This window comes from Danio aesculapii, chromosome 10 (genome assembly GCF_903798145.1).
Source record: "Danio aesculapii chromosome 10, fDanAes4.1, whole genome shotgun sequence".
NCBI lineage: Eukaryota > Metazoa > Chordata > Actinopteri > Cypriniformes > Danionidae > Danio > Danio aesculapii.
In genome coordinates, this window is record NC_079444.1 from 26,235,364 (window position 1) to 26,253,668 (window position 18,305).

The 18,305-nt window shown below is 35.7% G+C and overlaps 1 protein-coding gene across 1 annotated transcript in view; it reads right to left on the minus strand.

The window, feature by feature from the left end:
* The window catches only part of dchs1b (dachsous cadherin-related 1b), a 153,223-nt gene that overhangs the window by 19,616 nt on the left and 115,302 nt on the right, over positions 1-18,305 (minus strand). The window contains exons 3-9 of the mRNA XM_056466169.1: positions 14,211-14,399; positions 11,307-11,538; positions 8,985-9,221; positions 5,886-6,923; positions 4,668-4,855; positions 4,336-4,432; positions 4,004-4,161 (exon numbers count right to left, since the gene is read on the minus strand). Coding sequence (XP_056322144.1) covers positions 4,004-4,161; positions 4,336-4,432; positions 4,668-4,855; positions 5,886-6,923; positions 8,985-9,221; positions 11,307-11,538; positions 14,211-14,399 — 2,139 coding nt within the window. The remainder of the gene's footprint in view (positions 1-4,003; positions 4,162-4,335; positions 4,433-4,667; positions 4,856-5,885; positions 6,924-8,984; positions 9,222-11,306; positions 11,539-14,210; positions 14,400-18,305) is intronic.

An 18,305-nucleotide genomic window follows, 5' to 3' on the forward strand; every position in this document is an offset into this window, starting at 1 on the left:
CTACCTTTCCCATGTTTGTAGTTCTAATAAGTCTAGGGCTGCACAATAAACAGAAAAAATGACATTAAAGTCGCAATTTAGCAAAAGCTGCAATTGTCATGCACCTTTTGTCAGGGAGGCATGGCTCTGTGATCAGCAGTAAATATCCTACAAAGACCAGAGGGTGTTATAGTGCAGAAACTGAAAATATACGCCACAGAGCGTATAGACACTCGACTGAAGTTATAAAGTGAGTTTGGAGTAAACCCATGTTATTAAATGTGGTATTTTCACATACTTTCAGATGTAACAGCAACACAGAGCTGTAGATCATTGAGAAGTGATGCAAAGAGCTGTCAAATCACAGAATGATTATCTTTGATTTCAGAATCGCATCAATTAAATCTTCTGTGAAATTTGTGTGGATTGTCAGTGAACTCTGTGTAGTAAAATCCTGCTCCATCTAAAAGCAGGTGCTAGAGATTTACAGCTGATTACAAAACCGGCTTTCCTGACAAAATGTGCATGAAAATCCCATTTCATTAATTATGCATCCCTAATCAAATTCTTGACCTACCAACAATGTGTCGTTGAGTACGTTTACATGGACACCAATAATCTGATTTTAATGCGATTAAGACAATACTCTGATTAAGAGTCTACCATGTAAACAGCGATTTTTGATTCATTTAATCCGATTAAGGTCATAATTGAACTAAACAGAAATGGAATTAAGACATGTGGAGTATGCCGATTTTAGTCACAATATTGAAGTGCAGTAGAAACATTTAAATACCTTAATCAAACTATTACCGTCGTGTAGGATTTTCACCGCATTTCGCGACAGGATATTCCGTACACACACGGCTGTTTGACACTATTTTCTGCACCTACAGAGTAAGTGAAGGACCACAGACGCACAATGCAGAGGGTTTTTTTTCTCCCATTTGGCGTATGGTATCAAATTCGATTAAAACAACACTCTTCCAGCAGTTTATAGTTGCATCCAATATCTCGTTGTCATGGGGGCATGCATGAAATGTTCCTGAACGTAAGTGATGAAATTACACGAAACTCGAGGAAATGTGGACAGCGTGGTGACGCAATGATGTTATTTGAATTATGTGCTATAACATGTAAAACAGGATCATGAATGGAACATTCAAAAAGCAACTTATGTAAACACCTTAATCATATTATTGTCTTATTCAGATTAAGGCAAATAATTTGATTACTGATGTCCATGTAAACATAGCCATTGTCAATATTAGCCAATTTAGAGTGTACGAACATGTACATTTTTTTGTATTATTACCAGGAATAGTAGAAACTTTGGAATACTTATTTGAGCATACTACCATTTAAGACAAGCATATTTTTTCTTTTGAATACTATATAGGATAGATAGTCTCCAAATTTGAGCATATCTCCCTCACTTTTATCTTCTTCATACTAACAGAAAAGACAGAAACAGTATGCAACCACACACTCTACAATTACCCTCCAATACCCATTTAAAAAAAATCACATCTGTAAAAGCACTTAAGATAGTTCACTATCCGTTGTGAACAGACTCTTTAGAATCCGGATTCTTTAAGATCTTTTAGGCGTAAAAATGATCCTGTTGTCAAGATACAGTTCGGCATGTCTAATTTGTGCGGTTTCATGCCGAGCGTTGGGATTAAAGCAGGGTTTTGTGTTTCGGTGGGTTCCTCTGGAGCAGGAAGCAATGCTCTAAGTTTTGAGGTGTTTGTGTTTGCATAGACAGGAGCCAGGCCTCTGGGTCACTGCTCATTTCCCTGCTCCAGTAAAGACATCACAGCTCGAGGGACTGTTGACAGTTTGGCACAGTCAAAGGCCTTTTATCCAAGATTTCAGCAGATTAAGAGGAAAAAAAAATCATAATTGAGGGTAGATGTGTGACTTGGAACAGTAAGCAACCTCACAAAACCGGCTAAAAATACCATTGCAGTTCCAAAGCAGTTTGAAGGGTATAAACTACACTTCGTGGGAATTTTTTTTTCACAGGCAGACAAACATAAATAAATAAATAAATATATATATATATATATATATATATATATATATATATATATATATATATATATATATATATATAAATAAATATATTATAAATATATTTTAAAATAAATAAATAAGGCGTCACAGTGGCACAGTGGGTAGCACAATTGCCTCACAGCAGGAAGGTCGCTGGTTCGAGCCCCGGCATTTCTGTGTGGAGTTTGCATGTTCTACCATGCTCCGGTTTCCCCCACAGTTCAAAGACATGCGATATAGATGAATTGAACAAGTTACATTGGTCGTAGTGTATGAGTGTGAATGCAAGAGTGTATGGGTGTTTTCCAGTGTTGGGTTGCAGCTGGCAGGGGGTCCGCTGTGTAAAACATATGCTGGATAAGCTTTGGCGACCCCTGATTAATAAACTAAGCCAAAAGAAAATGAATAAATGAATGAATGAATGAATAAATAAATCAAATTTGATATATGGAAACATGTTTAAAATCCAATAGACCTGACATACGCATATAAAATTACTTTTAAATGATGAATTATGAAATATAAATTGAAAAAAATAATTGAAAATGTAGTCAAATTCTATATTAGTACATAAAATAGAATTAAACAAAATAAAATAATTAAAAACGTATTCCAATATTAGCAAATGAATTAATTTAGTTCAATTTGTTTATTTTATTTTATAAATATTATTTTATAAATAAAATTATTTTATTTTATTGTGTTTTTTTTTTGTTCAAAAACCTTTAGTATATTCTGGAAAAATATTTTTGTTTTTCTCAACACCAATTTCAAACTGTAATGCAACCTATTCTGGATTTCCTCAAAACTGATTAGTGCTATGTCAGTTATTTATTGGAATAGTTGATCATACTCTGATAGTTACATTTGAACCATATAACTGCTTTGACTGGTAAATACCCCTGTTTGTTTGTTATTAATTCAATGTAATTTATTTATTTATATTTTCTGATTTATTGCTCGGGTTGCTACGCTTATACCAGTGGATTTAATTTATATTGTTTTTTTATTTGAAAAAGAAAAACGCTTAAAATATAAAAAAATAAAAAAACTTTCATATGAATAAAATAACATAAAACATATATATATATATATATATATATATATATATATATATATATATATATATATATATATATATATATATATATATATAGTTGAAGTCAGAATTATTAGCCCCCCTGAATTATTAGCCGCTCTGCTTGTTATCCCCAATTTCTGTTTAAAGGAGAGCAGATTTCTAAACATAATAGTTTTAATAACTCATTTCTAATAACTGATTTATTTTATCTTTGCCATGATGACAGTAAATGATATTTTACTAGATATTTTTTAAGACACTTCTATACAGCTTAAAGTGACATTTAAAGGCTTAACTAGGTTAATTAGGTTAATTAGGCAGGTTAGAGTAATTAGGCAAGTTATTCTATAACGATGGTTTGTTCTGTAGACTGTAGAAAAAATTGCTTAAAGGGGCTAATAATTTTGACCTTAATATGGGTTTTAAAAAATTAAAAACTGCTTTTATTCTAGCCGAAATAAAACAAATAAGACTTTCTCCAGAAGAAACAAATAATATCAGACATACTGTGAAAATTTCCTTGCTCTGTTAATGATCATTTGGGAAATATTTAAAAAATAAAAAAAAATTCAAAAGGGGGCTAATAATTCTGACTTCTACTGTATATATATATATATATATATATATATATATATATATATATATATATATATATATATATATATATATATATATATACTAGTTTTTAATTAAACTAAAATAAAACTAAGAACATTAAAATAATACCTGTATTATGAAAGCTGAACAATGCTAAAAATATATGGTAAACCTTGAGCGATTGCTTTTGATTTTGTCCATTTTCGTTTTTAATTAATAGTATAAAAAGACATCCTCATATACTTCAAACAGCAATACCGGGGCCAAAATATGCCTGAATGGTCTCACCTGTATAAGTAAGACAGCAGAAGAGCTCTGAGAAGGAGCTCCACGGTCTGAGGCTGTGATGGTGAAACTATACTCCGCTTTCTCAGCTCTTCTCAGGGGAGAAGAGGAGTGCAGCTCGCCAGTGTTTGGGTTCAAGGAGAAACGTTCCGCTCTGGAGCCTTAAAAACCAAGGGCAAATCAAAGCATAAATATAGACAAATATGGTAGTGTAAGTATCCCCACAGAAAATCACATCAGGCACAAAGATAACTATTTACGTGATACAGATTTACCATTTTATAATAACATCCTCTGGCAAAAATACCATGCAACACTTCTAGACTCTTCCTTACCTGATAAAGAGTAGAAAATAGTGCCATTCTCTCCTTCATCTGGGTCTTTGGCATGAAGAGTTCCTAATAAAGAGCCAGCAGGAAGACCCTCCTGAACCTGGAAGACATCAAGCAGGTTTTAAACAGCACAGTCTGGCTGCTTACACTCCATGCAAACAACTTCAAGAGTGGGAACATTTCCAAAGTCACATAAACAATTTTTGAAAGATATTATGTACGGACGTAATGACGTTTTTATGATGTGTAAACTGTGCTTTAATAAACACCAGCACCTATGTTATGACACACTGATTTAGGGCTTTGAATGTGGTCTATGCCAGTCTGGTTCTTGCCTGAATGAGGATCTCCCTGCCAGGTTGCGTGTGGCTGAAGGCTGGTGCATTGTCGTTCTCATCCAGCACTGTGATATGGGCTGTCCCGGTGGCGCTGCGTGGAGGGGTACCGCCGTCTTGAACCACCACCATCAGCTGATAACTGGACTGGTGCTCGCGGTCCAGAGCTGCTCTGGTGCTGATTTCACCTACACACAAAAATGAGACACAAATTCTAGATATGCATTTGTTTTTGAGTGTTGCTGCTGTTAAACTTAACTAAACTTAACAAAACCCACTTACTAATTACTAAAGGATACAAAATGACCCTTAAATGATTAAAACCTGCAAACTTTTAGGATTTTAAATCAAAATTCTAATCTACACCACGCTACTTTTCTAAGCGATAGTTGAAAATTCTGCCACCATTTACTGACTCTTCACCTGTTCAAGACCTGTTTGATTTTCTTTCTTCTGTTGAACACATTTTAAAAAATGATCGTTGCTGGAACCCATTAACTTTCATAGTTTTTTTCCTATTATGGAAGTCAATGAGTGCCAGCAACCAGCATTTTTCAAAATATCTTCTTTGTTGTGTTCAACAGAAGAAAGAAACTCATAGAAATTCAAGGTTTAAAACCACATGAGGAGCAATAAATGATGAGAAAACCACAGTTCCATAGTTAAACCATAAAATAACCATGGTTTTGCTACCCTAACCATGATTTTACCATGGGATTTGTAACAAAACTGTTTGTACAAATGGTAATACAGCAAAAAAAAAATGTCTGCTACATTCTTACTATAATATAATCACACTTTTCATAAGTTTCACAAACTTATAAACATCTCATTTAAATGCTAACAATATTTCAAGCTAGCTTATGGTTAACACATTGCAAAATGTTAATTCATGCTAGCATTTTGCTAAACATACTAGACACGTAGAGGTTTAATTGCATGGGTTAGGGTTAAAGTTAGAGTTAAAAACTTTGATATGATAGTGAAATAAAAAAAGAAATTAAATAGTTTTCGCATTTTCTCTCATATAGCAGAGTTACACTCTTCAACCATGAAATTACATATAACTTCCTTGACAGAAATCATATCTGCTGTCGAAAGTTTCCATAGCCTCTATTCAAATGTTTCATCTATGGCTAAGTGTTTAATAGCAGAATTCTCAAACTCAATGTTCTGAATTTTCAAAACATCCAGTATTTGGACTTTGTTCAAGCTCACCTGTTTGGGAATTGATTTGGAAGTATCGGTCAGTGTGAAGTAATCTGTACGTAAGGCGACTGTTGAGACCAGCATCGCGATCAGTAGCAGACACCCTCCCGAAACCAGTCCCAGCAGGCAAGTTCTCTCTCACCGCCAAGAAGACCCTATCCTGAGAGAAACGAGGAGCGTTATCATTCTCATCCGTCACTGAAACCCTGATCGTAGCACTACCGGTCCTCCCCATCTGCCCGCTTCCAGAAGTAGCGAGTACAGTCAGCAGGTAGATATCCTTGACTTCTCTATCCAAAGCACTTTTAACAAACAGCCAACCACTGTCTGGGGCAATCCCGAAACCCGCTGCATCCCCATCAGGCCGGAGTCTGTACGCCAGTGTGGAAGTCGGTGTGGACGATCCGCCATTTCCATTGGGATCTCTATTGAGTGCCCGAACCTGTAAGAAGTTGGTGTTTAGTGGTGTGTTCTCCTTCAGCTCCACACGGTAGGTGATTGTGTCAAACACAGGACCCTGGTCGTTTTCCGCCTGGATGTGGACTACTAGACTGAACGTAGCGCTAAGTTGAGGAGCACCGCTGTCTTTTGCAATAACTTGGAGGTCATAGCGAGGTATGCTATCATAGGACAGACTGCCAATAAGCCGGATTTCACCACTGCTGCGCTCCACACCAAATGTGCGCTGTCCTCCAGAGGAAATCAAGTCGAAGCTTAGTTGTCCATTAGGACCCGAGTCCCGGTCTTCAGCCTGTACACGGTACACAATAGTGCCCATTTTTGTGGCTTCTGGCAAAAGCAGAGATTCAGAGGATGATGGGAAAAATATGGGGGCATTATCATTCACATCTGCAATGGTGACCCGAACACGAGTGTCTCCAAAAGCTGGAGGGGATCCGCTGCATGCTTGAATTTCCAAGTCGAAAAAGGGTCGTGACTCATGGTCCAGAGGAAGGCTTGTTCTTAACGCTCCAGTTTCCGGATCTACCATGAAGTAACCATCTGGATCCCCAGCAGAGATAGTGTAGGTGACATCTTTAGAGACTCCTGAAGCGAGAGAGGGAAAGTGAGAGAGATGGCATTAGATACGCAAGGCATTTACAATGGAATTAAATCTAAAATGACTTTGTCAACTTTGCATGGACAGAAACTTATAGAAAGAAAGTCGATAGGTTATAAATCATGCTTTTAATGACTCAAAATTCAAACACTTTATTTTGGAATGCAAATTTAAAACTACCACAACTAGCAAAGTACCACAGCAGAAAGACTACTTACAAGCTTGAAACATGTCTGCAACATGCAAAGCATTCTGGAAAAATACTAGCAACCCCTTACAAAAAATAACTGCATTAAACTGAAATAAAAATACAGTACAACAGCAGTATATAGAAGTATAACTGCAGTAAAATTAAGTACAATTGCAAAATTTCCATACAATGAAGCATAAACACAGTTCAAATACAGTACCAGCAGTATGAGTTGCAGTAAACTGGAGTAAATACAAGTCAACTCTGTCTGTTTTGCACTTGTCCTGCTGTAGTCTAATATGCCAATGGTGTGGTAAGAACTGTACTGCACTTGTGTTCCAAGGGGTTTGTTCTTCAACAACTTCCAACAATATTTTGTACTTTTTTCAGGGATGTTTTTTTTTTTTTTTGGATTCAAGTAATTTTCTAATTAGAATTTAAATTTTAAGAGTTTATTTGTAAAAACGAAAAATAAAACAATAACTACAGTGAACTGAACAGTACAATAGCAGTAGCCTATATACAAGGATAACTGTGGTAAAATTCAATGCAACTGCAAAATTGCAGTATAATGAGGTATAAACACAGTTCAACTACAATACAATAAAGTTCAGCAGCAGTAAACTCTGCAGTACAACTGAAGTAACATTAAATAAACTGAGAGAGGCAATATAGTGATGTGTTATATCACTTAGGTACAGAAGTATTAAAAGTGCTCTTTAGTGTTATTATGTCTTGCAGTATTGTAGATGTATTTCTGTAGTTAGTTATACTTCTGAAAATGGCAATACAATATCTTGTGGTAGTACTTCAGCAATGCAACTGAAGTACTGAAACCTCTTTTGGAAACCATTGTCCACTGAGTAGGAAAAGTAGTAGTTGTACTGCAGCTGTATTGTAGAAGTATTTCAGCTGTATTGCAATAGCTGTATGGCAGTTGTACTGTAGTAGTATTTTGTATTGCAGTAGCAGTACTGCATTATAGTAGTTGTAGTACTTCAGGACCATTGCAGTAGTTGTACTGTAGTTGGTTGTATTGTAGTACTTCAGTTTTTTTAGAAATCATTTTAGACATTTTAGAAAACAAGATTTTAGCTTTTAGCATTATAGAAATCTGCTAGCAACATGCTAATTTCTGTTAGAAATGTGTTAAACACATTTTAGCAACAGTGTTGGGTAATTCTAATGATATATTAAACATTACATATAAGCTAAAAAGTTAGCAATGCATCGAATCATGCTAGCAATGTTCTACAACAAGCCATGAACTTCATAAAACTGAAACATGTCAACAGTCTGCTCATATCTTCTGCTAATAGCTTCCAACTTCTTCAAACGTCCAGTTTTTCTATTGTATATTATAATCTAATATTATATATTATAAATATTGGAATTTAATATTGTTCTTCTATCAGTTATCAGCCGTAATATGAAAACAATTATTAATCGCAAAATCACTGCATCCCTACAAGTACTTGATTTTTAATTGATTAATTGATAAACCGAGTAATTGATTTAACATTAAAATTAATCAAAATACCCTGCACTATCACAGAAAAAATATATATCCACAAATAATCATTTCCAGCACCATGAGGTAGAGAGGAATCTGTGATGGATGTGACTGTTTAATGAGCTTCACACCACAGCTGCTGCTCTGTTTGCACAACTGGCTCAGCGAGAGTGAAAATATTCCCTATCAGGCTTTTTCAGCATCTCCACCATCTCACAGACACCGATTCATAGTTCAGAGAGAGCAGCACATGGGCTACTTACTGGTTAGCCCAAGGTTACTTCCTTTTTAGACATAGTGATGGTAACTCCAAGAAGAGTGCACATGGAAAAAGCTGAAACTCACCATTCCTGCTGCTGGCTCTCACTACGCCGACCTCTGTGCCCCGCAGCACGTCTTCAGAGACGGTGAAGAAGTACTGGGCCTGTTCGAACACTGGGGGCGCCACTGAGCCGCCAACAACACTGATGTTCACCCTGGCATTGACAGGTGCTGTGAGGCCTCCTCCGTCCCGTGCTGAGATCACCATAGGGATGACGGAGTTGGCCTTTCCGTGCAGAGAGCGGGACAGAGAGATAACACCTAACAGGGAAGAAAAAACATTGTGAGAATAGAATAAAAGGAGACACATGATTATATGAGTATTAAATGTGAGAAAATGGATGAGGCCAAGAAATGGACACATACAATTATGCCTGAAGACTGGGAATATTCAATATGACAAAACAGGTAAGAATTTTTTTTCTAGATGTCAAGCATTATTTTAATTAAATCACTTATAAAAAGTACATTTTTTTCCAAGTCTTTTTTGGTCACGTATTTAATATAAAAGTTATTGGTTTCATATGTGCTACTGTATACCCTCACAGGCCACTTCATTAGATACACCTTACTAGTACCGGGTTGGACCCCCTTTTGCCTTCAGAACTTCCTTAATTCTTCATGGCATAGATTCAAGAAGGTACTGGAAAATTCCATTTTGACATGATAGCATCACGCAGTTGCTGCAGATCTGTCGGCTGCACATCTATGATCCCACCACATCCCAAAGGTGCTCTATTGTATTAAGATCTGATGACTGCGGAGGCCATTTGAGTACAGTGAACTCATTGTCATTTTCAAGAAACCAGTCTCAGATGATTCGCGCTTTATGACATCCTGTGTTATCCAGCTGGAAGTAGCCTTTAGAAGAACTCAGGTAGGCTGTGGCATTGACACGATGCTCAGTTGGTACTAATAGGCCCAAAGTGTGCCAATACAATATCCCCCACACTATTACACAACCACCAGCAGCCTAAACCATTGATACAAGGTAGGATGGATCCATGCTTTCATGTTGTTGACGTCAAATTCTAACTCTACCATCCGAATGTCGCAGCAGAAATTGAGACTCATCAGACCAGGCAACGTTTTTCCAGTCTTCTATTGTCCAATTTTGGTGAGCCTGTGCAAATTGTAGCCTCAGTTTCCTGTTCTTAGCTGACAGAAGTGGCACCCGGGGTGGTCTTCTGCTGCTGTAGCCCATCCACCTCAAGGTTGGACGTGTTGTGCACTCAGTGATGCTCTTTTGCATATCTCGGTTGTAACAAGTTACTGTTGCCTTTCTATTAGCTCGAACCAGTCTGGTTGTGATACATTTTTTATAAATGGTTAAAATATTGGTGTCTGTGATGCAGCGAGTCCAGAGGCTGTTGTGTACACCATGATTTTGTATAAAATTCACTTTAACGTGTGGTATAACTAGGAAGTGGCCATAAACAATTATTTTCTAAATTCAAATGAGTGGCGGCTTGGATCCGGAAACAGTACTCCATACGTCACTACTTAACAAGCGGATTGACACATTAAATACTTTGTCTCCAAGGGGATGTATATTTTGTTTGTTTCGACTAGTGCATTTTTCTTATGTTATTTATCTATTAATTGGTTAATTAGGGTTTCATTGTTTGCAGATGTGACGTCTTAAATTTGAATACATCTAGGCTTCTTTGTGTTTCCTATGTGACCTGATAAAAACCTTGTAGGTTGAAACGTCGAAATAAATTGTCTTTTGAGAGCTAAAGTGGCAGTGTGCCAATTCTGTTTATTTCTGTCTTCATCCTTGCATTCAAAACAACATCTTCACTGGCTTCAATTTCTATTCAAATTTTTAATATATTTTTATTTATAACAATATTTTCTATCTTACCCCTTAATTTATCAAGTTAGGCATTCTGTTCAGACATTTTTTTTGTTTCTTGTGTCAAAAAAAAAAGAAAATTAGTAAAAGAGCTTTCATGTTTAAAGGTCCAATAGACTGGAACAACTTACCCACCGATATTTGATCTATTACATCATTTAAGATGTTTAATCACATTTTATTATCATATTTCACTTGGGATTGTACATTATTTTTGAAGATACTATTGATTATGTTGTGCTTTGATTCACTAATCGGTATTTCTTGTATTATGTTGCGTTTCTTATCTGATACCGTCGTGGTGCATTTTCATTTAATGTTTGCGTTTGAGTGCTGTTTCATGAATGTTAGGTTAATTTATGTTTCATTTTGTTGTCTTTTGTTGCTATTATGTAATTGTGATGCACAATGGGACCCCCTTGAAAATGAGATGTTAATAATATATTATAATAAATAAAAATTCAAATACGAACAATTCATTGCCCTACCTGTGTCCTTGTTGAGGGTGAAGAAACTGAATCCTCCACCAGACACGGTGTGGTACGTCACTCTTCCGTTAGTTCCAGCATCAGGGTCGTGGGCTGTTACCCTGATAACAGATGTCCCGGGTGAGCTCTGAGTGCTCAAGCTGACTGCATAGTTCAGTGGGTAGAACGAAGGCCTGTTGTCATTAATGTCTTCCAGTGACACCATCACACTGGCGGAGGATGAGAGGCCACCCTGAGGGTAAATATCACACCGTATTATTATTATGATCATCATTACTGACAATAATGATGGCAGGACTGCGGACACTGTCCAGTCAATCTTGATGATTTCTGTGTGTAATTATGCAGGGGAATACAGTACTTCACAGTGGGATATAATTGGTAGTGTATGTTATGTTGTAGTGTGCATTGAAATCGGTTTGTTCACTCATCACATTTTATGGCTGCATTAATAATTGAAATAGGAAATGAAGAAGGCAGCGCTAGCAGCTTATAAAAGGAAACAGTGCGTGTGTGAGCGTGCATACAGTATGTGCAGCAGCCTCCCCATGGGACACTGCTGCTTTATTGCCTTTTCATTTAGAGGGCTCATGATTGTTGTAACTGGCAGCTGTTTGAGGAAAAACTAAATACAATGGGTAGTTTTCTTTAATTTAACATTATGCTTCTACATTGTGTTTTAAAAGGTTATATGCATTTTAAAATAAATCCTATTATAAATGTATTAATATCCAGCATTTTTCCATATGACCTCACACTAACAATAGTTATGTATTTATATGATTTGTTATTACCAATCTTTAAATGTTAAAAAGGTGCCAACAGTATGCAGATTAGGATGATTTTAGTGATTGTCAATTTTGCAGTTTTGATGCCATGACAACATAACACTGAAAATAATTGTAAGAATTATGTGAACATCTTCACAGTTTAGATAGCACAGAAAGATTACAGTCTTTTCTTAAAATGATAAGCTCTTTGTTTCTTAAATTACCCCAAAATAGGCCCAGTTAACTTTCAGTATAAGTGATTTAAAGTAACCTCACTTTTTTGCCTTATTTCCCCCCTTGATAACCTACGTTAAACCACAAACACTTTTTAAATTGTTAGTTCATCCAAAAATGAATAGGATGTAATTAATAACTCACCATCATGTTGTTCGAAACCTCTAAGACCTTAGTTCGTCAATTAATCTACATACAGTGTGTACAGACATACAGGGCATGCGTTTATGAGAGTGTGGTGCTCGGTCGCGCCACTGAGGTATAACTCAGGTATAATGCGCCTGTACTTTGTTTCAAATAGAGCAAGTTCTCTTGGATATTCGCTTCTCGTGGTAATGTTAAGATTGTACAGTACTGTATGACATACTGTTGTAAAATCTGGCCAATTTATGGTGACATTAAAGTGAAAACAGAGAACACTAAACTTCATGTACTTCTCAATTTTAAGTGTTTTTTTTTTCAGTCTTATGCACTGTAATACACTTTTACCTGTCAATCACTCAATGAGTGATTGAATGAATGAATGAATCACTCAACCAATAAATCAATCAATCTGCACTTAAATAGCCGACATGACAGAGAACAATTTGTAATTAAACGTTTTATGTACTAATTCTGTTTATATTTAGTGTCCTCTCTGGTCCCACTTTATATTTAGTGTCACTTATGTGAATTTACATGGTAACTAAATGTGTAACTAATATGTAACTACAATGCATGTACACACTGGTACATAGTATTTACTTGTGTAATACTGATGTGACCACACACATGTAACAACCCACTGAATAGTATGTGTAAGTTCAGGACATTGATAACAACACTAAGAAAGTACATCTGTAACAAGAATTAAGTAAATGCATTGTGTAACAACAATATGTACTTGCAGGTGTTTTCCCACTTCCACACCTGTTTGCATACCATGTACTTCTGAACAATCTATTAGAGTAAGAATGGCAGAACTAAAGCTGCATTAAAAGGTTTCACCTTGTGGTACCAGCGTACTTACATGGTAAATCCTCAGGAACTGTCCACTCAATATAAAGTATAAAATGGTCACAAAATTACTGTGTAATATATAAAACCTAAGCCTTTGTGCAACTGTTTAACAATATTAAACTTCTACCAAAAAAGTATAAGTGTAGATAGAAATATATAAATGCCTTATTTTTATATGTTGTTTTAAGATAAATTGTAGAATCATATCAGTAATTCACATTAAATGGTTAGTTTACCAAAGATTGTGCATTAATGTCCTGTTACACATTTATACTTTCACTTACTATTCAATGGGTTGTTACATGTGTGTAGTTACACCAGTAAGTAAATACTATGTACAAGTGTGTACAATTACAGTAGTTACATGCTACTTACACATCTAGTTACCATGTAAGTTCACGTAAAAGCGACACAATATAAAGTGGAACCCCTAAGCAACCTCAAGGTGGGAATGCCCACTAATGGTTTCAATTGTCACCCAGAGTGACAGGCAGCTACAAAGTCACTGCTAGTGTGAATTAGCATTGGACCATTCGGAGTTAATCAAATTTTTACCTTTACCATATACATTTATTTTTCTCTACTCATGAACTCACATCATACTATACTTTATTTTTTGTTTTATGTATGCGCAAATTATTCTCGTAGCTTCATAATATTCCAATTGAACCACTGAAGACACGTGTTTTGACAAAACACGTTCGTACCTTTGACTTTGAAAAGGTGGCGACCATTGCTTTCAATGGAAAATGAGGCAGCTCTGGAATTTATGTTCATTTGTGTTCTGAAGATAAACAAAGATCTCAGGAGGTTAAAGACATGAGCAGTTAATAACAGAAGTTTTGAGTGAACTAACCTTTTAACTTGCAGTGAACCCAGACACCCAAACTCATTTACTCACCCCATCGGTCGCAGTGACGGTGAAGTGGAAACTGTCTGCTCCTTCATCCCGATCCAGAGCAGTGCTGGTGCAGATTTGTCCACTCTCCTTATTGATGGAGAACTGGCTGAGTGGAGCACTCGCAGACCCTGATCCAATGGAGTATGTGATGCTCCCGAATGAGCCTCCGTCTGCATCATCCGCCTTTACCTGAAAAACAAAAACAAAGATGTACAGTTGACTGTTATCATGAAACCTCAAAATGTTGAGATGTTTTCATTAAAATAATGAATCAATAACACTCTGATTTGCTATAGTTCCATTAAATAACCAAAAAACTTGACATAAATCTTTAATGTCTTTGTTTTTTTTCTCTCTGTCTTCCAGCTGATTGTACAAGGATTTACTGGCAGCCTGACTGTTCTCAGCCGCACCTGTATCATCAATCTCTCACAGCGGATTGAGAAACCAAGAGAAACAGGGGTGAAAAGTGTCTCCCTTTTCTACCATTCGCATTCTCTGCCCTTGAACGCCTGGGTGAAAAATCCGTGGAAAGACGGATGCTCCTGATGAGAGATGGAGACTGCGTGGAGTAATGAGGTTGAGGTGAGAAGTTGAAGATCTTGGATATTCACTTCTAGTGGTAAAGGTAAGATCTTATGACCATTTCAGGTGTAAAATGAGACACTACAAAGGTCAATCAATCAATCAATCAATCAATCAATCAATCAATCAATCAGCACTTTAAAACTACCCAAAGGGTTTCTCAGACCTCTTGGAATTAATCTAATATTTTTCTTTAGCATGTACATCTATATTTCTCTACTTTTAAGATGCCTGGATTGTAAATAAGTCTGGATTGTAAAGCAATACTAAATATTGCTCATTCTCATTTTATTTTTTAATAATGACTGGTCTGTATCCATTACTAACTGAGGCCACAGCCATATCACTATCATTAAAAATTTTCTCATAAAGAGTAGGGGTATAACCCCGGTGTCCTGGCCAAATTTCCTCCATCGGCCCTTACTCATCATGACCTCCCAATCATCCCCATTCACTGAATTGGCTCTATCACTGTGTCTCCACTCCACCAATAGCTAGTGTGTGGTGAGCGCATTGGCTCTGTTGTCCTGTGGCTGCCGTCGCATCATCCAAGTGGATACTGCACACTGGTGGTGGAGTGGAGAGACCCCCTGAAGCGCTTTGGGTGTATGGCCATGCACTATATAAATACACATTATTTACTTACTATGTAGTTAATTTCTATACTATTTTATTTTTTTTTATTATGTATATTTTTTTACATTTTGTTATTGTTGATGATTGTTCTTTTTTTCCTATTCAACAAAACATTTAAACCAAAAGTGGACCAAACCGGTGTACAGATAATTAAAACACAAACAGGACATAAAATACAATTAATATCCCTTTAAGAATCTGTGAGAGCAGATCGAAGCATTTAAAATCGAGATATACAAAAGCTCAACAGCTATCAAAGGCCAGGAATTTAAAAGTCCATCTTATAGGGCACTTCATCAATGTTTGTCTGTAGATTTTAACTGCAGTTTTAATTTGAGTTTACATTTTTTTTTCTCATACATTGAGCCATATATTCCAACTTCAGCAGCACTTGCATACATCAAACATCTGTACTCTTCTATATTTGAAATGTTTATAAAGAGGGATATGCTAATACATAATGACATTTAGAAGATTTTTAATAAAAAAAAAAAGTTTGCAACTGATGTAATCAGACAACTAGGATCGTATGGTGATAACTAGTTAATTAATTACATGTATTTATATTCTACATTATTCAGCTGTGGTGTCTTTCCCAAATGTGAGAGCAGATTGATGAATATGTGCCATTTGCAGCATTTCAGAGATTGTTACAGCAGTTGCTGAAGGCTAGGAAAGGGAAAACGTCTTGGATCTGGTCCCTCTATGCTTCCACAAATCATAAAAGCCTTTGTTTGTCTGGGCATCATGCCTTCTGTCTTGCACCGGTTTCTTTACAGCAACTCAGAGATATGCTGAACTTTAAGGGTGAAAAGTGAGGAGAAAAATGGCTTATATGCAAATGACAGAATGTGTTTTTATTTCTCAGACTTTTCTTTCTGGGACTTGTGTTTACATCTCAGAACTGTAATGCAATTGTACATCACAACCCCAACCTTTCTTGCAAGTTTTTTCTCATAACTTGTTTCATGAAATTGGTTGACTTGCAATTATGAGTTCTTACTATCACAATTTTAGTTATGAGGTTTTTTTTTCAACTGTGGCAAAAAATGTGGAAAGTACCTTGTAATTATTAATTTATTGATTGACTGAATAGTTTCATAGTAAACAAAACCAGAATCCCCTCTTTCATCCTTTGTACTTTAACTGACATTTGCACCAGTTTTGCACATTTACACCAGACACTTTCTTACAGTCACTTCATACCTCAAAAAACAAAACAAAAAAAAAAATACTGTGCATGAAGTGTGTTTTACACAGGTGACTGTCAAACCAGGGTTTGACAAACCACCTGTAGAAACACTCTTCTCTATAAAAAAACAGTCCCCCCTACTTAGCATTTAATTCTCTGAGCATTAACAGTTCATTTGTACTGTATAATTAGAACTTATAGTGTGTATTGCCTCTTCTTACATATTCATTAACAAATCACGAAATAAAGCCCGTCAGAACTGGACTTTTAAGAATGATCATGTTTTAAAACAAGGAGCTACATACAGTATAACCAAATTAGTCCACTAGTAAGAAAGACAAATTTGACAAAGCCTGATTAATTTTGCAACAAGCTATGGTCAATTTCATACCATCTCCAATGACAGAGTCTTGTTATGACGTGTTTTGTTCAATGTACATTATCCTGTCCAAACCCACTCCAACAGTTCATATGTAATCATTGAGTAAAAGATAATATACAGCTAGTTAGCCATTATCGTAATATAAACCCAGACAGGGGGAATCCAGTCCCTCGTATCACCCTGAATGTGTTTGTTTTACGATAATAACAATCTGACTGTGCAAAATCCGCCTTATTACACAGCTACTTATCAAATAAATAAATAATGAAATCTAATACCGATTAGAGTTGACATTACTTCATTATGTAGATCAAGAAACTACACCATGATACAATCAGTGTTGGGTGTATTTAGTTACAAAGTTACTAATAACTTTAATTAAATTACTTTTCTGATAATAAAAGTAAATTAAGGGTTTACTTTTCATTTTTAGAAAATTCAATTCCAGTTATTTATAATTGACTTGCTTTAAATATTGTAAATAATTCAACAGTTTCGTATAAATCAATTTAGTTAAGCAGAGTAGTAATTTTATTTTCTAATATCAAATATATTTTGCTGAATAATTCTATTTTTCAACTAAAGGTAACATTTATCAAGATGATGCATGAAAATGTAATATGTGTGAGAAATCAGTTCATGAAATATAAGGTATATATATATTCCTGCAGTAACTGCATAGTTATTTAGTTATGTATATAATTTAAGATATTTTGCATAATAACCTGATTTAACCTGATAACTAAAGAATGATAATGCTTAAAGGTTGCTGTATGTAATTTTTTGACTCTTCTAAAAAAATCTAATATGTTTGCAGATATTTAAGAAACATGCTTAGTGAACATTCATGTTTATCTAAAAAACAATGCTAAAATCATATATTCTGCTTTGAAAATGTGTTTTCTGTGCCAGAATACTGTCTTTGTCTTGGTTCTTTTATTCCGCCCAATGCCAGTTTAGCCAATTATATTTCAGCACCCCAGATTGCCTTGGTGGAAAACCGCATATTTCATTCATTTGTTCATTCAGAAAGGCTCTCAAAGCATGCCTCCGTGACCAAAATGTGACCTCCGGTGGACAGTAGCAGACTCCAAAATGAGATACAGATCCAGAGTTCCACATGAAGTTATTAATTAGCAAATAATATAAATATTACAAACGTAAGCAATAGTTGAGCAGGTTACATTGTAACCGCGTGTCCTAACAACACGCTACGTGAGGAGATTTGCAGTGATAAGCAATTTGGCTATTTGCACCAGACAAAACACGACAGAAATTTAAATACAGCCATTCAGAAGCA